The 26,700-nt window shown below is 37.4% G+C and overlaps 2 protein-coding genes across 5 annotated transcripts in view; one reads left to right on the forward strand and one right to left on the reverse strand.

Moving 5' to 3' along the window:
* The window catches only part of NLN (neurolysin), a 324,053-nt gene that overhangs the window by 258,846 nt on the left and 38,507 nt on the right, over window positions 1–26,700 (forward strand). Inside the window, exon 1 of one of the 3 annotated variants that reach the window (XM_050330077.1) lies at window positions 25,147–25,287. The exons of 1 other annotated variant lie outside the window; for it this stretch is intronic. The gene's annotated coding sequence lies outside the window, so the exon portion shown is untranslated. Of the gene's footprint in view, window positions 1–25,146; window positions 25,288–25,553; window positions 25,752–26,700 lie in introns of those variants that run through there. One more of the 3 variants, XM_050330075.1, reaches the window with a different exon arrangement.
* On the reverse strand, window positions 663–25,163 carry SGTB (small glutamine rich tetratricopeptide repeat co-chaperone beta). Of its 2 annotated transcripts, none has more exons than XM_050330113.1 (11): window positions 24,872–25,163; window positions 23,306–23,427; window positions 18,324–18,427; window positions 17,521–17,590; window positions 13,864–13,963; window positions 11,517–11,621; window positions 8,533–8,671; window positions 8,383–8,445; window positions 5,755–5,792; window positions 5,426–5,509; window positions 663–4,004 (listed from the first exon to the last, which is right to left on the reverse strand). In XM_050330113.1, the coding sequence occupies exons 2-11, from the start codon at window positions 23,403–23,405 to the stop codon at window positions 3,893–3,895; spliced, it is 915 nt and encodes a 304-aa protein (XP_050186070.1). In that variant the 5' UTR covers window positions 23,406–23,427; window positions 24,872–25,163; the 3' UTR covers window positions 663–3,892. The 2 variants fall into 2 exon arrangements, with proteins under 2 accessions (XP_050186070.1, XP_050186069.1); XM_050330112.1 differs by having other exon boundaries at window positions 23,306–23,433.

The following is a 26,700-nucleotide window of genomic DNA, read 5'->3' on the forward strand; positions in this document are numbered from 1 at the left end:
TTGTTAAACTGAGGTGCTGCAAATTACTCTTCCCATCCCAGAGGCATTTAAATAAATTTTAAAGAAAAAGAAATTAACACCACCACCCCCCACACACACTGCTGCCTTAGATCAAGTTGTCCAAAACATATACAGGAAGGAATTCAGTCAAGCACTAAAATATACTTTCCACTGGCTTTGTTTTGACAAAAGATGGAAATATTTTTGGCTGAAATATCTATGGTCACCCAGAGGTAGCCATTTAATAGAGGAAATGGTGACTGTCTTTGCTACTTTAACACTAGGTAAACTAGTGTTACTAGTTTACCTTAAAGTTTACTTTAACACTAGGTAAACTAGTGTTAAAGATTCTAATCAAGAGCTTCTTGTATTTCTTAGCTGCCATGCTGGTAATTAGCAACTGTAGTTAGTTTTGACAGTATTTTACTTAAGGCTTTCCTGTGTATAAAATTTGTAATTGTAGAATTCAATTTTAAAATATTGTATAAATTTAGGACCAGCTTCCTAAAATGAGGGAGTAAGTCCATACAGGAAAAGAATTAATTAGAACTGTATCCTGACTATCTAATAAAATGCAGAGCAACCAACATGAACAGGTATTTTAAAGAATGCAATTTACCTGTTAGATACATTAACAGATAAAACCAGTAAAACCACAACTATCCAGACAAAAAAGTAAATAACTTTATTTATAATATATCTGCAAGATAAACTGACACAAACTGAAGGAGATGCAACCATATGGTAATAAGAGGTAGGAGAGATACAGAAATGGTAGAGAAGCTGCATTATGCCAGTATGACTTTTTGTAGCCATGAAACATTCTAAGTTGCACACAGTTCTTTCTCAGTAGGAGTGATTTTACTTTGTACTTGTTACAAGACTAGAAGTGCAAACTGAAACAATTTCTAAACTGAATGTTTCACCAGGTATCGTTCAGACATAATTAGACAAATATACTCCCACACAAGCAGATTACAGGGATTTACATTTGAGTGCAAAATATTTTCTTCTCTTTCTTATATGCTGATATAAAACCAATTTGGTGTAAATCCATATTTGCTCAGTTAAATGATAAACTACAACTGACATTAAATTAAAGCATTTACAGGGATTGTGGTTTAGCAAAATGAAAAACTTTAGTGCAAAATCAAGGTCAGTTACTACACAGGAAAAGATTCCTTCTTCATCCTGTGATTAAGACATGTTGCATGACAGAAACAATGTAGCCTATTCAAGGACAAGCAGACTTTAGCATAAATGCTCTCTTTGTTCCTGGATTCAATGGAAAAGCATGTAATGAGAGCTCCTGTTACTGCAGTGTTTCACTGGTTTTTGTCTAGGCTATAAAGCTCGTTTTGTTAATATACAAGAAACAAAGAATGTTTACTACTTAAGTATTGTGGCAATTGAAGCACATTTCTGAAGGGTTAGCTAATGCCATCAGGGTTTTATTAAATACTCGGTATTATCTGTACTGAAGTAAACCCTAAACATGACAGTATTGCAGCATGTGAAATACTACAACTCTATGAAGTTGATTTCAAGAGTAGTTTTCCAGGTAACTAACCAATGCTTAATTCCATTTAACCTTGGGGATTATTCTCCCATAAATCCAGTGAGCTACAGAGCTCATACTTAACAGTACAACTTTTTCAGCCACTCTTTGAATAGTAACATATTCTGTAGTCCTTAAAGAACTCTCAAGAAGTTCATGACATTCTCTCTGTCTTAAAATAAAAAGGTAACTGACTGCATCAAGATTGCTGTCACAAGTAAGGATAAACTGAGTTTGTAGAGAGATACTGGCAGTGTTGTCCAGTCCACTTTGGATGTATTGGTTCCCCTTATCAAAGTTACTGAAACACACTTTTGAGCAGTTGAAGATATGAGAGAACTATGATGAACTGTGAAGTTAAGGAGGATATATACCAGGAGCAATGCTGCTCTCCTGACACAACACGCTACTCCAAGTAATACTTGTACAGTGTTTGTAGCCCGCCTACAGCAGCCATCAATCTTTTCTGGTATCCTGTCCTGCTAAATGTAACTTTATCAGTTTTCTAGAATGGATTAGATTCAGGATCTGAGCTAACTCTGAAAAAGATCCTGCTAGAGATTTTCTTTTTTGTCAGCAGATGCTAAGTCAGAAACTGTTACATGGAAATGTATTTAATGTAAAGCTTCAGTATCTCCACAGCCTCAAAAGAAAGCACCTACACCAACTTAATGGAGAATTTATAAAAAAAAAAAACATTTTAATGCTCTATATAGGCAAGCTCAACAACGATGAAATGTCTTTAAATTGTTTCAGTTGCTCCATTAAGCTTTACCTTTTTATTCAACAGATGCTAATACGGATTTCCCAGTTTTGTGTTTTCTCCATTTCCTTTCATTTCTCAATGGATCCAGCTGCATTTTTCTCCCTGATTTTAGTAGGTAAAGGCTCATGCCATAGAGGCACACTTGTAATTTGTGAGAATCAAATACATTACTTATCCCCATTTGCTTCTACTTGAGGAACCCATTTTTGAGCACAAGATCAATCAGACGAAGTTCAGGAGTTCCTGTGTATTTCTTCCTTTTGGAGTCTGTTACTCTTCCACATACCTTCTTCCAGACTAACTGGCCAGCAGAGGTCACTTTGTCTTAGAAATCAAAGCAGGCTCCTCAAATTGGTTTGGACATACAAAGAGGAAGCCTCCCTAGAGTAAGAACAATTGTACTTTGAAACAGAAAGCAGTGTTAACAGTAAGCAGAGTAAAAAAAGTTAACATCATAAAAGTACAGAAGAGCAGTGGTCTCTGAAAGAGTAAGACTGACTGAGCAAGAAAAGCCAGGTTAGGAAGAGAAATACTTGGAAAAATCTTGACAATATAACCATCATGTTAGATAGATATGTGTACTTACACTTAAAAAAAATCCCCAATTGTTTAAGCCAGTGCTTTACCACACAAGAATAGAAAAAGAATCCTTCTAAGGCAGTTCTTTTTTTAATAAATTTTCAGTATGAGTTATTTGTACAGTCACAGGCTCAGTTTTAGCTTATAACAGTTAAGAATTTTAAGCTTATGCTAAATACTGCATACATAATGTAATACAGCTTGCCATGCCTAGGAACATAGTGCCGTAATGCTGACCTCCAGGGCTACCATCATGATGTGAGGGTATGCATGGCAGTAGAAAAGCCTAAAACTTCTTAATACTCTTTCCATTCCCAAGCCAAGTTTCACTTTGATTTCTGTGTATTATCCTACACAGAATTATTTTCTTCTCTTTCTCTACAATTTTTGGTACTCCTTCATATGCAATCCTCTCCCTCCCTCCTGCCCAGTAAAGTTGAAAAATATTTTCTGTTACTCCTGGCCCCTTTACAGGCCTAAAGAAACAGACATTTCAAGCATTAGTGTAAGGTATGCTCTATTCCCCAACACTGCTTTATGCTCATTATAAAAGGGCACAGCAAATGGGCCTGTTGTTTCAATATCTGACAGAGAATACAGCCATCACAGTTCTCACTGTAAGAATAACATGCCTTTTACAGCAGCATTTTAGAATTAAGTTGTGATGCAAGACCATCCACTACAAAGCTCCTTCCCCCTCAATAGCCCTGGAGATCATTCTAATGCACATATTGAAATGACTTGGACTTGGGGATTTTAATAAACCACCTATTCAGTGTATTAATTTTTAGAGGAGTAACTAGACATAAATGCTATGTTCCAAGTTATGTGCAAGAGATCTGTTTAACAGATTTATTCTTGTTTGCAAACACGCACGAAGAATTTTCTGTCTTCTATTCAAGCAGAAGAGTTACAATGGTGCTTTTGCTACTAACTATGGTACGCATTTTGGGGTTATATATCATTCCAATTCACATGCCTCCTTGAAGTCAGGAATGCTCTTCAGTGCTGCCACTCAAATATCTGCTCCGGATATGATTTCTCAATTGCTCTATGAGCTCGGGGTTCTGTTGCTGTATCTGCTGTGCAAACTGCTGCCCCCTGTGTTGAAGTGAAATCAGTAAGTGAAAGCAGCATTTGTAAGAAAACAGGCTATCCCAATACAGATGAAAGATGCATTACATAAGAGTTAAGACTAAAGATGACTTGCTTTATAGTCTTAAGGTATTTGTAGTATTATGACTTTATCTGGTTAAAGTGTCTCCAAACAGGATTATCATTAAATATTTATTTTCGTTCTTTAGCACTACTACTTCTACTTGATAACATAGAGGAAAAAGAATTACGTTACACAGTAAAAACAACACATCTGCTGCAGTGATTTTTTCCCTTCTTTTGAAGAGGACTTATTCTAATTGTTTAAATAACTACTCTTAAGAGTTGAAGTGCAACCTTATGTTAGCTTTTCCAGAAATAAAGTGTGTAGCTGCCAGCTTCTACTTGTGAAAAAGATGTCATTAATAGAAAGTAAGGATACTATTACATCCTTTTGTCTTGTATGACTGAAGTAATATCAGTAATCTCTGTAACAGTTGTAGCTTAAGAGTTAAATTAATAGGTGACATTAACTCATGTAAAGGTAAGTATTAACACTGGTTTACTAGAAAAAAACAAGTAAAAAAATACTACTTCACAAAAAGCCTGGCTTGGCTTCTCTGTAATTTCTGCATTTTGCCCAAGCTGCAAATTATCAAGACAACTTTAAACCACAGTGCAGGTTGAAGAAACACCACCATTTTCATATATCTCTGTTTTTTGTGAAAATAGCATTTGGTTTTTGCAGTGGCGCATCCCTCCCTATGATGTAAATTATAAATTACTTATGCCCTGAAAGGGCAAAACCTAAAAATAGTTAGAAATGGGCTAGAATGCTGAAATAAAGTAAAATTGTGTTCCTTTAAGAGAACTTGGCATATATCAAACCACATGCTTTTGTGGAGACCTTTCTAGATGGATTTTATCATTACTATACTAGAAAAGCCTTAGGTTCTGGGTTTTTTTAAGGTATTCGTCATTAAACTGAGTTCTCTGAAACCTTCCTCATCTAAATGGAGGGATGCCAGAGCAGAACCTGTGACATGTGTTAAGTAAATCTATAGCTTTTCTAATGAGTGTCTGCGGTATCTGGTAGTACTTATCCATGCAGTTTGAAAGCACGTGTAGGAGTACTTAAAGATTTAAAGGAATGCTTTTAATAAGTGGCATTAGAATGTAACAGCATATGAGAACCAGAAAGTGAAACTGAGCACATAGCAATTCAGTCATTCCAATTGAGGGAAATGTACAAAGCAAACAAACAAAATTGTGGGAAATAAGTCTTAAGAGTTGTCAGTTTTAATAACGAACAGGCATACAGTGGTACTAGGCCACAGTATAATTGGCTTGACACTATCCCTTTTAAGCAGATGTTGCAGTGATCCTACTACAACTGTAACAGATAAAACTATGCAGTTCTTACTTACGCATGGATCAGGCTAGACAAATCTGACAGGCCACCAACCCCAGCAGCAGGGCCACCAATGGCATTTGACATCATCCCCGACATCCTGGAACAGTTAACACAGTGTTGGCATTGAGGTGGGCAGGGACCTTTGTAATAAGCAGTAAACCCTAGTTCTTTTTTGAATTGCTGGGAAGAAATGGATTGCAAGGAGAAGAAACTACAGTAGCTTTATTTACACTAAGTAAAAATAAAATAACCTTTTCAGAATACAGTACTATACACCTTTTCTCTTATTAATTGAAACCTCTAAAGACATTTGTTTTAATGGTACTCCATTTTAATACTTACAGTTGTTGAACTTGAGGATTTTGCATTAAGCTTGCTGCCTAGAATAGACAACATATAGCTAAAATTATACGTTTACTACTTAGGTATCACAGAGAAAAATGTGGGGAAAAAAAAACCCACACAAAACCCCCCCACATGCTGTATTCTGTTTTATTACAAAATTAAGCTAAGTTAATGTGCACAAAGTCATATGGTCTTCTGCAAAAGGAATCACTACAGGAATGTATTTCAAGGATGTGAAGCTGAGAAAATTTGTTACATGTTGGCTAAAAAATAGTGGTTACAGATTCAGACATGAAAAATATGACAGGTAGCCAGTAAAAATAAAAACAAAAAACACAGCACCAGAAAACTAAACAAACAAACAAAAAAGAATTTCAAGGACAAAGATTTTCTACTGGGCTTTTTGAAGAAAAGTTTGCATTTTGTTGCTTTCTTGCCTGGATAAATTAAATTTACAACTCTTATTACTACTATTATTAGGTATTAACAGTTAAGATTATGGCCATAATACATTGTGGAGTAAGCAGAGTGTGGACTTCCTTTGCAGCAAAGTTCTGTGGTAATCGTGTATCTTCCTACTTTGTAGTAAATGAAGTTATTTAAATTTCTCATTCAAAGATACCTCTAAAATTATACTGTGCTTACCATAGTGTATAGGTGTCTATGGATAGATGCTATAGAATAAATAATGTGATATTTGAATGTTAGTAACATAATTCCTACAGAAATCAGTGCCTGTATGAATACACCACCAATAGGCACAACAGAGTACCTTCTTATTCACTGTCTTACCAAAGGTACTACAAACCCAAGATATATCCAGTATTCATTTTATTGATCAATATATTGCCATATATAGGCATCTCAAAAGTAAATCAACTTTTTTTTCTAGTTAACAGTTGGATATAAAATGCCAAATTCAGGCCAATTCTATGGTTAATATAGGATTCTGGTTTAGTTTCTGCTATCAGTAATAAGGCTGATCTAGCTTAGGGGCCCAAAATGGAGGCTACAGGCCTCTAAGGCAGACAGTGGGGCAATTTTCCCCTTAAAACAAATAACTACACCTCAGGAAGATAACTCATTTGTTCCTAAATGAACACGCTGCGTTCTAGGCATGTGACCAGGCATCTTCTACAAATAATGCAAAAAATCCTTTCCCCAAAGTTAGCTCCATACTGAAGAGTATATTGTTGATTCTAAACAGACACAGACAGAGTACATCATGCGACCAGTGAAGTGGTACACAGAGTTCCAGTGCCATTTCATCACAAGTGCCATCAGAGAACTTGCTCACTCCTTCCTTACATACTGTCTCTATTATTTGGACCATGGGTGCTGGTTTTGGCTAGGGTAGAGTTAACTTTCTCCATAGTGGGCGATTGTTTTGGATTTGTGCTGAACACAGGGTTGATAAGAAAGAGATAATTTTGTTATTGCTAAGCAGAGCTTACAAAGAGCCAAGGCCTTTTCTGGTTTTTGTGCTGCCTCACTGGTGAGGGGGCTAGGGATGCAGGCGAGGCTGGGAAGAGAGGCAGCCAGGACAGGTAACCCCAACTGACCAAAGGCATATTCCAGACATCATGATCAGTATATAAAGCTGGGGGAAGAAGGAGGAAGGAGGTGTACATTTGGAGTGATGGCATTTATCTTCCCAAGTAACCATTATGCATGATGGAGCCCTGCTCTCCTGGGGATGGCTGAACACCTGCCTGCCCATGGGAAGCAATGAATTAATTCCTCAGTTTTCTTTGCTTATGTGCGGGGTTTTGCCTTCCCTGTTAAACTCTCTGTATTTCAATACACAAGTTTTCCAGCTTTCACCCTTCTGATTCTCTCCCTGATCCTATTGATGGGGGAGTGAGCAAGCAGCTGCGTGGGCCTTGGCTGCTGAGTGGCTGTGAAACCACACCACCATGGTATCAAACCAAATGTAAGGATCTTTTTGGAATACAGTGCACTTCCACACAAAAGCACTGATTACAATGTCCTGTTCCAGTGAAGCTACCCGAGGGCTAGTAAAGTTTTAACTGTGTTCTCAAAGGAAGTAAGTTGGTGGTTGGGGTTTTTTTTCCTGGGAGTGGGAAGGGTGTTGCTTTTCTTTTTTTCCAGGTTCATTCTACAAAGTTCATTAAGTACATTTAGCTAAGAAAGCTAAATTGTGGAAGTAAAGGATTGCACTATATGTTATTTATATTCATTGTTTGAACACTTAAGGATGTCAGGGATAACGTGAAAAAGAACAGAAAGGTCTCAAGTAGTTCTCCACAAGAGTTACTTTAGTCCTTGTATTCATTGTTAACTGCTTTGTGAAGAATAGAAGAAATTTTCATCATACCATTGACAAGTGTTTTACTATCAAACAATCTTCAAAAACAGCATAGCTAACCTATGTATGTTGTTCATAGGTAAGACAGAATCCATTGGAAATAAGACAGACACTACAGGAGATTTATACTTCATTTCTTGTTTTAAGTGTAAAATTACATAGAAAAGTTGAAATTCAGTGTAATACAAACATTGCTATAATAATAGTCATTAAAACTGCTTGGTTTGTTAAACAAGTGTTTTTCTTAAAAATTCGTTTTTAAAAACAAGATAAAGTCAAGCTTGAGACATACTCACCATACTAATGAAGGCAGGATTGTTTATCAAGCTTGCCATGTCAAAACTCAGTCCAGTTCCAGTCTACAAACAAATTGCAATTGAAGGTAAGTTTATCTACAAAATCCCAATTAAAACTATTATAAATAAAGAGATGCCGAGCTAACTTACAGGACTGGACATGTCTCTCAGTTTCTGTTCTGCTATTTTCAAATTTGACTTATAAGAGTCATTCTCTGGATCAAGATCCAGTGCTTTTTGGTAACTGGTAACTGCTTCTTCATATTTATTCACTGAGGTGAGAGCCAACCTAATGTGAAGTAAAGAAATCCTGGGTAGAACATAAATGACCATCAAAATACAATGATACATTTTCTGTTCTAAGTGAAACAGTATCTCACAACTGATTTTTTTAGCTTGATCACTAAATTAAAACAATTTTTGCTCCTGTGGTGCTACTGTTCAGTGTAAGCACTTGTTTTTGCAGAAAAGATGATCCCTCAAGAACTCATCTTGCATTGTCTGTTTCATATATATATGCAAGTTTCATGAAAAATTCCTTGATATCATCTAGTGATTTAGTCTCTATTTTGAGAGTACAAGCTGGATCCAGCATCTGTGACTTTTTTGCATAAGCTCAGTAATTCCTTCAAGTGCTTCTTCCAGTCTTTTTGATCCAAGAGTTTATTTAGAAATGTACACGGGCAAGTTGGGCAAAGAAAGTTGGGCAAGTAGGGCAAAGATAGCCCTAACGTGACTTCTGCAACTTCAAGAAAACAAATATTGGACCCACAAGTTTCAGTATAATGGATTTTTCTCTTAGGATCAGTGCAAAGGTTCTCCTTAAGACTCTTGTACTTCAACAGTTGAGACAAATTAGCTAAATGGCATAGTAATAAGACGCTGTAAGAATTCCCTGTATCAGGGAAGCCTGCTTAGTATTTTGGAAAAGACTCTTCTCCAGCAGTTCATGAGAACATAGGACAGATCTACTTTTTAAAACAATATTGTTTTCAAATTCAATTACTACATTTAAAACCCCTTTCTTTGAACTATTCCAAAAGTCCATCTGGTTGTGGTTTCAATTCTATCCTCTACTGTATTTTCAATTTATAGTGACCAAAAGCTAAACTGATCTTTTCCACATTTTGTAAAAGACCTGTGTAAGCCACATTCAGCTATTTAGTACTCCGGTCCCCTCTTTTGATATGTGCTGAGCAGAAAGACTGGGGTGGTGAGCCTCTGCTAATGCCCAATAACAGACCTTAGTACTTTGTCTCAGGCAAGCAAGTTCAATGTGTTAAATACATCAGTGATAGTCAACACTCTCAGTAAAAGTGTGAAACTCCAGGAGTTTCCAGTACTGCTCCTGGAGGAACCCACACAATATTAGTGTCTGTTTCCTTAACGCAGTTACCCTCATAAAAAAACATTCTCCCTTTCTGGCTCATTAACTTGCCAAAATAGTTTCTGACCAGATTAGAAATGCAACCCGTTATTTCTGTGATGCAATAGTACTTTCTACAGAAAAAGCATTTTAGAGAATTTTACAGAGAGAGTTTCTTAGAATACAGTACAAGTCAGAACAGTGGGCAACCATTTCTTTGCTCACAATTCCTACCCAGACACGTGCTTTTTCAGGGTCATGCTGGAAGTATCACTTTAAATTGATATTCCCACCTTAAAATGGCTCCCATCTCTGTATACTTCTACACCTTTCTGTGACATATAAAGAATTTCTGTCACATCCTCAGACAAACTGATATGCCTGCATAATATAGTCAGAAAACACATCTTTTTCAGTTGAGAAGGTGGTTTCTGCACTTGGGGGTTTTTCTTTACTAAACATCATTCAGCCTATGCCATGTTAATGCTATGTTTATTCATTTGCTGAGTTAAGCAATGACTTGTAGCTCAAAATATGTTCTCTACTAAGACAATAAATAAAGAGAAGCTTGATTGCCTGAGAATGGTCCCACCTATACTGTGTATCACAGGAACACTAGTCTTACACCCAAAACTCTAAAATAACCTCCAGTCTCTAACTAAACCAGCCTGTAGCTTCCCTCCCTGTCACTGAAGTCAAGGGATCTTGGGTTATGCTGTATGAAGAAACAATCTTAAAGAGGGTTGAATAGAACAAAATCAATTCAACAATCAATTCAGCCTAAAATTTCCAAATTAATTAATCATCTCAAAAGCTACTTAGTCTATGTTTGTATTAGTAAAATAAACTGTATCATGGAAAGTTTTCAAGTGATAGAATTCCATCGTATTTTATGTTAAAATAAATGTTCCTGGCATGGTTTTGTCCCAGGTCAACAAGCATTATTGCAGACAATTTTGGGGTATGGTTCAGAATTTAACACAGACTAAAGCAGTTCAGTAATAGGTCATTTGGATGTGGCCATTCCATACTGCAAACTAGGTTTTAATAATACGTACATGAGCCATTTCGTGCCAACTGACCCAACAAACAATTCTAAGCATTTTTTAATTTACTGGTATAGAAAAAACTTCAAAGGCCATATGCAGCATTCAGCCCACAGCTACAATGTGTTCAATTATTGAAAAAGCAAAGCTACACATCTTGGAAGAATGGCCCTTCACTCAAGTCAACAGGCTATTCAGAGCATTCCTGGCATTCTTTTCAGATAACCCACTGCCTCAAGAAGCTATAATCTCTCAGATACTACTGAGAAAAACTACCAAAAAGACATAGCTCAGTCTTGCTAAAATATCTGCATCCAAAGATCTATTGAACAGAAAAATTAAGCCTCTATTCCTGCTAGTGTGAAGTCCCTGCTGTTCTCTAGCAGCATCATTAACAGATTCACCATTTCAACTGCAAGATTTTGATTACTCGTAATTAGGTTGGAGGTAGAAAAAACACATCATGACTTTCTAAACTAAACTTGCAAAGCTGATAAATTGAATGAAAAATATTGCAAACTCGTGAAATCTGATGAAAATGCTGGTATCAAAAACAAATATAAAAAGAGCTGACAGCCCATTAGGGTCATCCTCAGAAAACTGCTAGACTTTCAGAACAAGAATGTCAGCTAAGTAAAACAACCTGGCTCCACTTATTTCAGAAAATCGATGGTGATTTACATGTGAGTTTTTAGTGTTTACTCATATTTGTGTTAGCTTACCCCATTCTTCCATATGCTTTGCTATACTTCGGATCTATTGCTATGGCATTCTCACAGTCCTTTATTGCTTCCCTGTAGTTGCTGAGCTTACTGTGAGCAGCAGCCCTATGAAAAAGATGGTAAGGAAAGGGGAGACAGCTTTATCAAAGAAATCCCCAAACCAACAAAAAAACCCCAAACAAACCAAGCTTAGACACTCACATGCTAGTCTTAACTGACTTTTCATTCAATATTTAGACAATCCTTACCTTTCCTCAATTAAGTAAGAGTTGTAAGTATGTGCATAAGTGCATTGCTAGACTACAGTTTTGGAGAACGCACTCACCCCTGAGCACACAAAGGACGAATAATTCTAAGGAACAGTTTTAGATTCAGCATATGACTATGCACAAAATAAAACCTACTACAAGAAGTGAAACTCTCAAGTAATACTTTACATAAAATCCTTGTTTAAGGAAAAGTATTGTATAAAATTGGAATTTTCCAGCAAGAAGTATAGTTTTACATAGTATTCGAAGGAATGCTGTGATTTTTTCCCTGCTTGGATTTTCAGAAATCAACTCATGCTTGCAGGTAACTCAGAATAATGCTTCTCAGTAACCTCTGAATTACTAAATTAAATTGCATTTCTGTATTGGAGAAATACTGAATGTTGCAAATCTTAATATAACAAGAGTAAAGACTTGGCCAAATTAAAATGGACACATTAATAATCAAAACTTTGAAAGGTCTCAAAACACTAATTTGTTCTTTCTTGGTTTAAAACACTATAGTAGAAATAAAGCCTTTTTCTTTTTTACTAGGTTTCCTTTCTCCTGTGATTACCTCCAAACTGCTTGATTTTTTCTGACTGGAATTAAAATGTCTTCAAAATGGGATTACTTACCTATTTTAAATATTTGGACTGTTTAACATTTGCCACACTCCATAGATGCCAGTGGAGATTTACAAATAAAAGGTTACAGTACTTAATCTTGCATGCATTTGAACAGAAAATGTTTTTTCCATGTTCACAAAAAATTATACGGCCAGTTAAAATTTCAAGGGCATCTCAGCTTTCTTTTTCTCACTGCTGTGAGTAAAAAGCAATACCATTGAAGGCAGTATGTCTCCATGGCTCCCAGACAAGGTCAAGAAAGATAAGGCCTATATTTACGCAAGTACCACATCACCCACAAAATTCCAAGCATCTTATGTTTTCTTTTAAGTGACTACATACAATACTGTGCTGATCAACATTAAGACTCATTTTGGTCCTCACAAATGTGATAGGTGATGATGCAACACACAGAGAAAAGTATTTCTACTTCTGCCAATTACAGATTTGGTGCTTAAGCCCATTCTCCTGAGGAAACTTCCAGAGATTTTGGGAAGCTTTTCAATCTGGTCTTAATTGCCATTTTATACCTGGAGTCACTTATATGATCAGTTTTCCCTAGGAAAATAGATGATTTACGCTTTGAACTGCTGTCTTAAGTATATAAAATATTGACAAACTGCACATTTCCTTTCCCTTTATATTTGCCTCAAAACACTGAATCTTTCATTTGTATTTATCACAAACTAAACTCTGGAGTAATGGAAACACTGCTCTAAAACTAAAATAATCCACTGGGTATACTGCCACAAGGCCACATTGACAGCACTTAAGTTAATATATCCTATATCCTTAAATTAGTAATGGAGGCACTCTGGAAGCAGGCTCTTTCCAGCAGGGCTCACAGATGAGACTGCCTTTGCTCTTAGGCTGGTCTTCTAGGCAGCAAAAACATACTGCTGCAACTGGGTTAACATGCACTGCCAGGCTCATCTGCTGCTGAATCACTACATCTTCACTATGGTGAAGAACAGATTATGTAACGAAACCACAAAAGCAGTATTGTTATTTTTCAACAGATCACACATTAAAATGCTGAGTATTTATAAAATGCACAAAATCTCATAGCTTTTCCACATAGATGATTTTTTTCCTCAGGGAAAGCCAGCACTAAGGGAGATAGAGATGGCACCTGAGTCACTAACTAGACCACTAAAAAAAAGATAGGCTTTTACTACTCTCAACAGACTGGAAATCACAGCCTATGTTATGATTTAATATAGACAACCTAACTCACAAAACCTGATCTCAAACATTACCAGGCATTTTAAAGCCCATATTACACCTTTAACCGATACAGAGATGCAGAATGAGCTCACTTTAACTTCAGATATTTTTCAAATCTAACCAAATAAATTCTGAATAGCGAGGTTTTCCAGCCTTACGTTGCTTTGACCTACTTCAGAATTTATCTTTAAAATAATGTTACTCAAGTTCAGGAATGAAAGGTGTGTATCATTGTCATTTTACCTGTTGCAGTAATAGACTGCATTGTTTGGATCCAGTTGTATAGCCCTAGTGTAACAATCCACTGCAGCACCATAATTTTCTTCTTTCATATGATTATTACCTGAAATAAATTATAAAAAGCTCTTAAATAGTTAGAAGATACAGCGCTCTGTATGAAAGAAATAGAGCAGCTACCTTACAGTATCTATATAAGGGAATTATGACTGCCCTTTTTTGAGATATGTTCTTTTGAACAGAACTAGCAGGGAATAATGAAATAAAAATACTATTATGTCTATAAAGTTTATTATTACATCGTAGTCCACCACATAAACCATTCTCTTCTCATCTTCATATTTCACACTTTCCAGTTAGTTTCTGCTGTTAAGCAAAGATCACTTCATTAAGAAGTGTAATTGTAATTGCAGTTCCACTCTAATATAGACTCAGTCTTAACTGTCTTGCAAGCCTCATAATCCAGCAGGCTACATTAATTTCTTACTTTCATTTTCTTATATGTCCCAAAAACTTGCTTGTATCTATATAACATTAAAAATCAAACAGCAGCAAAACTAAGCGTATCGTAGGTCCCACTTTTGTGATACTATGTAATGAATTCCATAAGATAATGAGAAGTATGTATAGCACAAGCAATTTAAAATGACTCACATTTCCTATTTTTTAAGTCCATTGGAAAACAAAACCCCAGAAACATTTATATAACTTCTACACAAACAGAAAATTCTGGAGTAAGCTCTTTCAAAACAAAAGACACTTTACACATTCTTTTGTCCCCAACACAGGCCAGTCTTTCTAGTTTCTGTCTTTCCTGATGCCATAAGAGTAAACAAAAAATCCTAGTTCAGAGTGCCCCAGTTTACGATTGTCCCTGGGTCCTGCAGTTATCAGTTTTTGGCCTGCTAGATCCTACAGAAACCTCGGTTTCCCAGAAATGTCAGGAAATTGCCAAGAAAACTGTAGACTTCCACTGACTTCCTTGTATTTTGGCAAAATATTTAAACCTTATCCTAAAACAAACAGGAGAAGGGAAAGGTCAACAGGTTACTACTGATGTAGATAACTGCAAAAGCAAAGGCTGGAAAAGTTCAGTCAGTGCAACTGAGTCTCTGACAGAAAGCAAAAGACTGTGGAGCAAGCAGTCCTAAGTGTTTGTACTAACTGAAAACAACTGTACTTGAGTTTCTTTTTAAAGATGGAGAACTGAAAAAACAAAACCATATTAAAGTAACTAAGTATCATCAAGGTAGTACAGAAGTACCTCTTCCCAATAGTGCTATACTTACTGTAACTATATTCACCAATTCCTTACAGCAAGAAGGCAAACAAACTGTAATTGCACGTATACCTTCCAAATACATACAGAATGTAACAACATCTTTCTAATTTCTAGAGGCCCACTATCTACACAGCTTTGCTTTGTTCTCAATCCTGTATACTAAATCCTGTTGTCAGATAAAATATTTGCAAGTTAGCTGCACTCAACAAGATTGCAACAGCTAATTTTCCTTTAAAACAACACTGCCATCAGTGACCATGAACGTTAGAATTTATGATACTGCTCTGAACTAAAGATGACCTGGGATACAGGGCTAAGTTTGAGCTAATATCAGATCATACATTTCTTGCTCTCTCTCTCTCCAGCTCCAACTTGGCTAAAGGAAAACATAAAAATAGCTAGATCTACTAACTCTGCTGAGATAAGAAAGAGCAACTGTATCATTGTATTTTAACATCATACAAAAACTCTTAAGACCAAAAAACCCCACTGATGGTTATACTTTTTGAACATGTGTCCTTTATAGTGAAAATACTACTTATTATAATTTGATATTGCTGTGGTAATACACAGATCTTTTTAGGATGAGGACATCATTACACTATACAGACCTGCACAATCTGTGCTCTTACACAGCTTACATTAAGTCAAAGTGTCAAGTGATAGACAAGTGTAAGCAAGTAAATTCAAGTATTAATTTTTTTTAATTTGTATTTATAAATTACTTTCTGGTTTTCTAATGACCAAGAAAGACAATTTGGCTACCTGACTTTGTTTTGCTATTCATTAGTCAATTTCTACAAGTACTAGGGCTGAGTTTTCAGAGCAGAGGAGGAGCAGGCTGGTGGCCATAAGGATGAGGGAAGTTATTCCATTAGTAATGACATACAGATAGAAATGAGGAAGTCAGAGTTATAGAATTACATTATTATAGAAGATGCAGGTCAAATGGACTTCCCTAAGTCACCTTGTTCATCTCCATAATTCAGGGCAAAAAATACTCCTAACTGAAAAGTATAATAGTGGTCCATATGCATATGAAAATGTGGAGGATTAACATTAACAGTTCAGCATTAGAAAGCAGTAAGTTTTAATTTTATTATGGGAAATTAAGCAGAGCCATTTCAAGCAGTTCCAAACTGCTTACTAATGCCCCTGACAGCTGACACTTGAAATGGTCCTTCATCTTTCCACTTTTTTCAGTAGAGCCATGGAATTCCTTTTGTAAAACCATACAAAGACACGGATTTAAAACAGCTGTAACACTCACATCTGGAAAGTGCTGACTATCCCTACAGTCCAATAACCATACTGAGAGCTACAAGCGTTCTTCACTTTCCATGAGTTGACAGAAACAGACAGGAAAATGAAAAGCCAACATGCACCACAGGTATGTTAGGACTTACAAACTAAGTTTCGCTTGTGACCTGACCATGTTTGAGCTCTTTACCCTTAGAATTAAAGAGCTAATAAGCAACTTGAAGAATTAGGAAAACTTACTTTCAGAGCCAGTAATGGACTGCATTCATGACTACAGATAACCAGATTTAAGATAAGACAGACATGGAACTCATTTTACTCACTGTCAAAAACAGTAGAATTTTTTCCACATTATTGTCCTGCAACTTTTGAGGGAGTTACATCTGCTTTGTAATAAGACGTTTACTTATTTTTTCTATAAAACTCAACTGTCTGAAAATTCAACACGTTATAAAAAATGTAATTTATAAAGCATCAATCTACAACAATTCCTAACACTTTTCACTGCTACATGCTTTTTTCCTTCCCCCCTTCTTTTTGAAGGGAAATAACACAGACGTTTTCTTAGGTAGTATTAGTAAAGTCTTCTATGGTACAGCTGCGTTTCCTCAGAGAACAGCAATAACAGCTGTCAAAGGGAAAATAAACAACTGGCTTGTCTGCAATTATAAAGCACACAAATGATGTCACATACGTGAAATACTAGCCCCAGTAACTTCACAGGAATTTTTCCACTGGCATAAGCTTTCACCATCACATAACCATTTCAAAGTAAGTAGAAACTTGTATAACAATTCCATGGACAAACAGAGAAACCTATAATATGCCAAAAAATACCTGTTCACTCTTTAAAGCTTCTGCTACTCAGAAACATTGCCAACTTCACATGTTATCCCTCACTTTTTAAGCAACCTCCAGAGCAGGGAGATAATAAACAATATTTTCTTTGCTCACAGATGAAGTAAATCAATTAGACCTCTTACAACATAAGTCACCAGAGAATATAAGCTGAAGTTTTTTTGTGGAGTGTGTGTTGCCCAGCTGCTAAACTATCATTATCCACGATAACCCAAAAATCTAATAAGAGCTTAAGACAGTTTATTTCTATGTTTATTACAAACCTTCATCTTTCAGTTGGTCAGCCTTCACAACATTCTCTGGTAAAGGACCTGAGAGAGGCAGCATGTCATTCTGTATGGGACAAAAAAAAAAAAGGGTTTTTTTCATTAAAATATAAACCCCAATTTTATTAAAAATTTCTTTATCCTGGGCAGCATTGTGTCAACAATCAGATTTTCTGTAGTGTACAGGAAGTGTGAAAGAATTAAACATCACTAACACATCCTTAGAAGAAAAAGCTTGCTTTCTGCTACTGAAAAAACCTCATGGCTCACCACATGTTTTAAGGAAGTCAAGGGGAAGATAGCTGATACTTCTTCAGTCTTGTTTTCTTAACTATGACTTTCCTGTTTACCATTCTGATGGTTTCTGCACTTGGGATCTCAGATAATACGTATTATTAGTAAATACTTTAGAAGTTCCCATTTTAAGGTTAGTGTTCAAAATGGAGCAATTACATTATTTCCAGAAAGGAGTGAGAAGCATCAAACTACAACACACATCAGGTACTTATCTCCGGGAACTGCAAAATGCTTAACTGAAGGATAAAAACCTTGAAGTGAGAATGAGACACCCACTATTGAGTAATTTTCTGGAATTGTCCTTGTCTAGCTGAAATTAATTCCTCCCACTGCCCCAAAAGATTCTCATAATGCTAGCCTTTTACAGAAATTCAACTTTTTTCATGTTTTCCTTTAAGTTATCACACCATTTTGACCTATAGAGCACTTAAAGATTGTGTATACAACACGAAACCTTAGCACATATTGGCAGAGTAACTCTAGAATCTGAATGAAGCTCTTACCTTGTGAATAGAGTTCGTGAACATTTCTATCAAATGCTGTGGGGGTGCAAGATGAGTATCTTCCAGGTTAATCTTAAACACAGTCTCCAGACACTGAATTGCAACTTAAAAGAAAACAAATCACCAGTTTCTCAATAGAAGCATAACTTCACTAATTTATTTATAAAGCAGTGACTTACTTCCCTATTCAGCTAGTAAAAGCAGCTCTTTGGAAAAAATCATAAAATAGAGAGGCTACCTGATGCCCATAGAATTTGCTTGCTGAAAAACATCTAAGATATACACAATCCATAGATAGTTTGGCCATTATTTTTCAACCAATTTAAAAATTTTATTTCAGTTCCTTGAGTCACTTAAAGCCTTTTTTTAAAATGTAAAAATAAAAGTATTTAACAAAAGCACAAAACTCATAATACAACTATGCATGTGCATGTGCCACACACCCCACCTCAAAACATCACAACTACCGTATATCTGAGTTGCATAACAGCTGGAAGGAAACTGCTCACCTTTACTGTAAAGAATAAAGGCAAGACACTTGTTAATCTTTTTTTTTTTGTAACAAAATATTTGAAGACACTGTTTATTAATAAAATGCTGCATTAATCACAAACCTTATTCTATTAAAAAATATATCTGCAATATCCTTTCACATGTTCAGTTGTGTAAGGATTAAATGGCCCTCCCAAATCTGCAATAATGCAAACACACTTACAGTAAGTAATTCTAAAAAAAGGAGAGCCATATACCTAACTAAAGTTTTAAATGTGCTCACATATTTTTAGGCAAAAGAAGATCAATAGCAATTACTGTACACAAGTCTGGAGATGTATATATATATTCCGTTATTAACACTACTCTGACATACATAATTATTTTCCCTATAATCTTAAGAATCTAGTAGAATGTTTTTCTTAAGGTATATCATCTAAATATTTTAGAGTTAAAAGTGAGGAAGAACAAAGAAGAGTCTTTGTAAAGCATATTTTGAACAGAAAAACAGCTTTTTTAAGTCAAGATATACAAAACAGACAACCAGGAGTATCTGAATTCAAATCAGGTATCAGTATAAACAGATACTTAGTATCTGTTTATTTTGGCCAATGTTAATATAAAAATATAGTTTGAATACTTATTTGCATTATAATGAACCTGAACACTAACCCAAAACTAGTAAAGTAAAACTCCTGAAAGTTAACAACTGCTAAATATGCATGAAAGTTGCTCCTACAACATATTCCTAAAAATTCATCAATTTGTCAGGTTCTAAAATACCCAGTAAGAGTGCTGAAGGATTTGGGTTAAACTTCTTTGTCTCCTTCTATGTAGAAAAAATTTAGTTCTTGTAAAGTGAACACTAATATAGGCTGGATTCTGAATTACATATATTAATAGTACTTATTACCAGGCCTATCATAAAATCAGTGGAATTACACATTTCTTTTTTCCTTGTATGACTTAATAGGAAGCCTCTTGCAACATTTTACTTATCCGTTTTCCCCACCAACTTGTTTTTACCTAAAGGCACTCCCTTTTCTGAACGCCTTACATAATCTGTAGTTTTGCATAAATTTAAAATACAACCTCCCCCCTTATCTTTCTCAAAGCATTAACTCTTTGACACCAAATCTCTATGATATAGGAGTTTTGGAAAATGCAGCAGTGCAAATTACACCTAAATGACAGTTCTTAGTAGTATTATTCAGCATTAAATAATTAATTCCCATTAAATAATCAGTTGTTATCGTGAACTCCCACATTTCTTCTTTAAGTGAAAAATGGAATTTTTATTCCTTCTAATCTATCTTTTGTGTGTATAATAAAATTAGGAGCTCTTATGGGATGAATCCATAGGTTAGAATAATAACCACTGGTTAACATTCAAGCCAACAGCAGAAACCCACATAAAAATAAGCACTGCCAAAACAGAAACTTTTCCAAATCAGAGGATGTAATAGGTTGTGACAATATCGATAACTACTCTGTTTTAATGTTACATAAAAACCTGACCCCACTAAAGTCAAAGGAGTGAAGACTTGTTTTCACTAGAGAAGTACCTCAGGAGATCATGCTGCCATCATCTTACTATCCCATTATCAAAGCAAGCACCATCCACTGCTGCAAGCTCAATATTATCAGTGAATTGTAAAGACTTGATGCACTATGTAAGCTATTAATCTTCTCTGATTTCAAAGGCCAAAGTTATCTGATCTCCTGATCAGCTCCACCACCACACACACTTTCAGAAGCCTCAGCTTAAACTGAACCACCTTGCAAACCCTTACAGGTCCCTGCTGAACATCTGGGACTCACACAGACACCCACTATCTGACAACAGAAGCAACTGGGCTATGCTGGAGCCTAGCTCTGTATTCCCAGTGCCATATAGCTCCAGGATTTTCTGCCACCCTAACATAAATTGCAAGTAACATGAAGGCATAAGAGCCAACATTCAGGCTGTTGATCGCTGAATAATGAGCATTGGGCCCCTTTAGTACTCAATACCATCTTGCTTCATCTAGTATATAACCTTCCCGGTGTCAACCATTATATGAATCACCTGCCTTCCTATTCTGGAAACACTGCCTTAGAGAAATTACTTGTGGTACACCAATCATAGAAGTAAGAAAAAAAAAGATCACAGCCTTGTGCATGTTGTAGAGATTTTACTTTAATCCCACAGAAATAGGTGCTATGAAAAAAATAAGGGAGGGATGGAGGGAGGAATAACTGCCACTTAAACATAGTTTAAAATATAACTCAGATGAAGTGAAATTTCTAGATCATACAAAAGAGTTGAGCACTAACCACCAAGAGGCCTGTATCACTGTTCTAGATCCTAGGGGAGTATATTTCTCTGGTCTACCTTCCAACTACTCTGCTTCTCAAATAAGGCATTTCTATTCATCAAGCAAGTACAAAATTCCTTGAGGAAATTTACACTATCATTGAGATCCCTATATAATTCACATATGCAGAATGAAGATTATCAACAAAAATGGAGTATGAATACATCCTAGACTTGTATTTTCAGAAGGTCTCAATTTCATTTGCAATCTTCTAGGTCTTTTTGTTGTTTTGTGGGAAAAGGGAACTTTTTTACTTACTTCTTGGCACAGTCACTTAATCATTCAGTGTTTTATCTTTTCACAGACACCAAGTAAGTACCTAAGATACTGATAAAAACTATCAGTCAAGATTTTGATCCCTTATGTCTCCATCTAACATTAAATACTTTGATGGGTAGGACTCGGGCTACTGCTGCTCTACATGCACTGAAGACGTTTTGCAAAACTGAGTCAATTTTTCAGAATGCCCACCTCCTACCCTCCAACACATAGCATATGGTACTGTGCTTGTGGCAGCACAGAGCTCTAAAATTAGAATTTCAGGTCTGTATTAAAATGCTAAATTTTGCATCAGTATTTAAGCACAACTGAGGTTTTATAACATTTTTTATTTAGAAAACTGAATCTTAAAAGTTGATACCTTCATATAGACATTGGCTAAAGTTATGTTATCAGGCAAAATTTCAATCATAACCCAATGTTTATCAGTTTCATTATAAAAACAAAAGGAATATTGTTCATCTCTCATTACATATGATCTTCAAAAACATTGTTTTCTGTCATCAGATGAAGATCATCATAATCTGACACAGGTTAAATTAATTTGATGGCTACTACTTTTCAAATGTACAAAATGCTGCAGATTATTATATAAACCCAAATCTTTTAGCTCTTATTCTTTTGGAACTATCCTTTGAATAGAATGACACAAAGGTTTCTTTCTCATTTACACTGATGAACAACAACAACACTGTAAAACTGATAGACATTAGAATGAATCATGTCGAGGTTTATCTTTTAAGTTTACGCTTCTGAGAAGAAGGACTTGCTTTGTACCTCAGCAAAGTCTCCCCAAACCTCAGATTTCATAGAATTTAGTAATCATCTACGGCCTGCAATTATTTACTGTACTGCTAGTTCTAGCTCCCTTTCACCTCCAAGTTCCTCCTCTGGTTGACTGACACAACCAAAGGCTTGAAACAGTGCAGAGGTCTTTTAAAAAGATGCTATGAAATGCTCATTGCAGAATTGACTTTATTCTTTCCTTTCTTAATTCCAAATTGTGATTTCACCTGACATGAAGTCTCCAAGACTTAGGGAAAAGGGCACTGTGAAGGAGGAAGGCAGATAACATGAAGTTACAAAAACTTTATGAGTGTCTGTCAATAAAGAAATAGACACAGAAGGCTATCTGTCTCCAGCTACGTATGCAGACAGATGAACTTGGGTGTATAACAGCAGTTATACCATACTGAAAATACTTAATACCATGTGCTCTTAAGGAACCACTACTGAAGTGAAAAAAAAAAAAACCTCAAAGCATTTATTTTATTTTCCATGTTCTTAGGATGTCTTAGCCTTCCCTTGTAAATTACATGGAATTCTTGCAAGTACAAAAAAGGAGTTCTTCCCATAAACCAAACCCAATATATGAAAATTGTTTTACTTCCTTGGTGGCACACAGAGCTACTAAGAGATATAAAATGCAGAAAGAACCCAAATATAAAAGAGAAAAATAATCAGCAGGCATAAATTTATGGGACATATACACAAAGTTATTACTAGGGTCTGATTACAGCACTGCTTAACTTAGAATCTAGAACTACTGAGGTTAGAAAAGACCTCTACAATTGATGTGATTCTAAGTATCTGTTTCTCAAAATTAAGGTAGTACATATGTGACTTTAGAATATTTTTTAAATTGAAGATGCTTAAAATTAATAATCTCAGAAACATTAAGATAATGATCTTATTCACAGATAATATTTGGTGGTAGTTTCAGTTACGTCACTCCAGTTACTTTCTGTGATATTATATATAAGGCAATGCAACCCCTGTGAGGTATTATACATATATATATACACACATATACATACATGTGTATATATATATATTAGCATCTTTATCGCTTACCTTCCAAGCTTTCTTGTTCATCTGGAGTAAAAGTATCCATCTGACTCTGCTCTCTCAAGAAATGGATGACTGCATAAACCAAGCGCTTGACAGATGACATATTGAAATTGATTCAGTTTCTCCTATGTCTTAAAAACAACAGGATCTCTTATTTCAGAAAATTAATTCCTACAGTATTCCAATCTCCTAGTGACCTCAGTAAGAAGTACATACAATACACAAAACCTTATCCTTCACCAAAAAGCCCAATAACACGATGCCTTGAAACAAGCAATAAAATTGTATGGATTAGGGAAAACTGCTACAATAATCTAATCTAACTATCATCAAAGAAGCACATATTTCCTCTGATTCATTACTGCAGGAAAGTTGAGTCAGAATCATAGAAGGGACCTACAAAGATAATCAAGTCCAACTCTCAAGTGAATGGCCCATCACCAAGGCTAAATTAATTTAGCAACTTATTTTTCATTTATAGGGAGTTCTTTTATGGTTTTACTTTTATTTCTAAGACACATGCACTTGCAAGAAGGAGCACATGCTGAGGTCAAAACCAATTAAAAAGCCACAGTGATAAATCTTATGACATATAGAAACACACTTCAATAAAAGGTGTTCCTTTTTTGGTGTGACATGAGTGTTATACTTTAATTAAAGATGCTCTATGGTGTGACACGGTGTTATACTTGAATAAAAAGTGTTCATTCTTTGGTGTGATATGGGTGTTATACTTTAATAAAAGATGTTCTATGGTGTAACATGGTGTTATACTTGAATAAAAGGTGTTCGTTCTTTGGTGTGACATGGGGTGTTATACTTTAATAAAAGATGTTCTATGGTGTGACACGGTGCTGCGGAACAGTTCATTATCACTTCGGACAAAGAAGTGGAACACTGTGACCTCAGCACACACTTGTGATTAGAGACACTACTGACTTAGTCTGATTTCCATTCAGCAGCAGCTGGGAGTTACATAACCTGGAGGACAATTTTAGTCACAACTTTCCAAGTTATTTTTCCTTAAACCCTTTTGATTTGAAAGGGTACAACCTTGTCCAGCTCTTGGGGCAAAGCGGGTTTAAAAAGGAGCATTAAATGAATGGCAAGACCGGGTCAGCCCCCAGCTACATTATTTTCTCCCCACAACCCGCGACCGACCCGGTGTGCGGCCAAACCCCCGCCACGCAAACCCCGCCGTGGGGACGGGGAAAGCCGGGAGGGACACTGGAGCACTGCCGGAGGCACCGGGGGTCCCCGATCAGCTCCCCCGGCAGGGGCAGCGCGGTGCCCGCGCCCGGGCGCGCCCTCGCAGGCTCGAAGGAAGGCCGCGCTGCCGCCCCCCGCCCACCTCCGCGTCCTCCCTCGGCCCAGGGCCGCTCGCTGGAGCCCCAAGAGCAGCCCTACACCGCCGCGGGCCCCTCCCGGCACCGCGGGGATCGCGGCCGCGCCGCCCGGGGTCCGATCTTCCCTGCCGCCCCCGGGCTCTGTGCACCGCGGGTGCGGGGAGGTGGCGCGGAGCCCCTTCCCAGGCCCCTCGCCCCCGCGGGAAGGGGGCATCGCTCTTACCGTGCGAGAGGTGGCGAGTCCGCGCCGCCGGCGACTGGCAGCGAGCAGGGACGCGGAGCCGGAGGAGGCGGTATCGGAAGCGGATGCGCAGGGCGGCGGAGGAGCGGGGCTGAGCGCTGTGCTCGCAGGTGGGCACAGTGGCGGCGGCAGTGAAGCCGCTCCTTCTGCCTCCTGTGTTTCTTCTTCCTCCTGTGTTTCTTCCTCCTCCTGTGTTTCTTCCTCCTCCTGTCCTTCCTTCTCCTCTCCTCCTCCTCTAGACCTTCCTACTCCTAGTCTTTCCTCCTCTTCCTCTGCTCCTCCTCTGCTCCTCCTCCCCTCCTCATCCCTTCCTCCTCCCTTCTCCTCGAGTCCTCCTCCCCCGGCGCGCCCCGCGCCGCCCTGCCCCTGCTGTGGCTGTGCGCGGGCACGATTCGCAGGTAGGGCCGCGGGGAGGGTGGTGCCGTAGGATCTGGGACGGGGGCGGTCTCCGGAGGGGGTGGGCATCACCTGGCCGGACTGGAAGCCATGGGAATGCGGAGCTGTCCCCGGCTGACGGGACATCCCCGTCCCTCGCCCGGGAAGCCAGGCCTGACCCCCGGGCCGGGGGGAGCCGCAGCGGAGCGGGCGGGGGGCTGAGGGGGGAGACAGGAAGCACCCTGGGGGCCGAGCAGACAATGGGGCAGGAAACCTGTGGGGTTCATTGCCTCGGTTCCTGGCGCATTTTACGCTGTCCACCCTCTCTGGCATGAGCTGCGTCCTGTGGGCCATCCAGGTGGGCAGGGCGGTGAGACGAGGTGTCCGTCTGGTAATCGTTGCACTGAGTGCCACACGTAATGCAGGAGTAATGGGCAGGAAGACAATGGAGTGAAGGAGAACGCCGTAGCAACGCGACTGCAGCAAGGTGTGTCTGAAGAGAGACTGGCAGGGTGTTCATAGTAGCTCTATAGAAAGATGTTTCACTGTTACACGTTGTATCAAGGGTGAGACGAGTACCAGTATACTATCGAAAGGCTTTAGAAGAGGGCATTACTTGTCTTGCTCTGTAATGAACACGAACTCTAAATGGACACCAGAAAAGCAGTGTGGAAGAAGCTTATAGTCAATTCTAGATGAACCAGAGAAATGAGCATCATTGCTTTTACTCTCGCCTCTCAATTTCTCCAAAAGACCAGATTTGATAGGAAAAATGGAAGTAATGTGAATATGTTGTGGTAATGAGAATGGAACTGAATTTGAGTGTAAAACGAAAAAGATGGTTACCTCGTGAGGACTTTTGAGAAATTATAGTTGTGTACTTACTGCACAGGTTTTGTTGTATTTCACAGCCTTTGTTCACGTTAAATGAGGATTGAGGGGTATTAGCAGAGAGAAAGTAAGATCCAGAATATTTTTTTTCATAAGGCTTCTGCTGTTGGAAATTGATTGACCTATTTTCTGGTGCTGAATAAAATGCACATCTATGTTCTTTTCCTAATACATGTTCACATTCCTTTTTCTGTATAGTCATTTTCACTGTTTTCCATATTTTGTGACTGCCTTTGTTTGCCCTACAGATTTTTTTCATCAAAAGAAGGCAAGGAAAGGAAAAAGAGTGTGGAAGGTTTTTTCTTTAGATAAAAAATTAAAAGGTCTATCTCTGTTGGCAGTTTGCATTTGGACATTGAAGGTATCATCTTTTTAAGTAGAAATAAGTATAGTGGGGAATGATTGCTTCACTTTGTTAATTGTGATTTTTTTTTTTCTCCAAGTCATTATTTCAGTTTGCACAAATAATTGTTTCACAAAAGAGAGTATTCTTGAATGAGTAATAGTGATCTCTAACTTTCAAAAGTTAAGGAATTGGTCACAGA

This window comes from Myiozetetes cayanensis, unplaced genomic scaffold, assembly GCF_022539395.1.
Source record: "Myiozetetes cayanensis isolate MyiCay16 unplaced genomic scaffold, myiCay2020 scf4, whole genome shotgun sequence".
Lineage (NCBI taxonomy): Eukaryota > Metazoa > Chordata > Aves > Passeriformes > Tyrannidae > Myiozetetes > Myiozetetes cayanensis.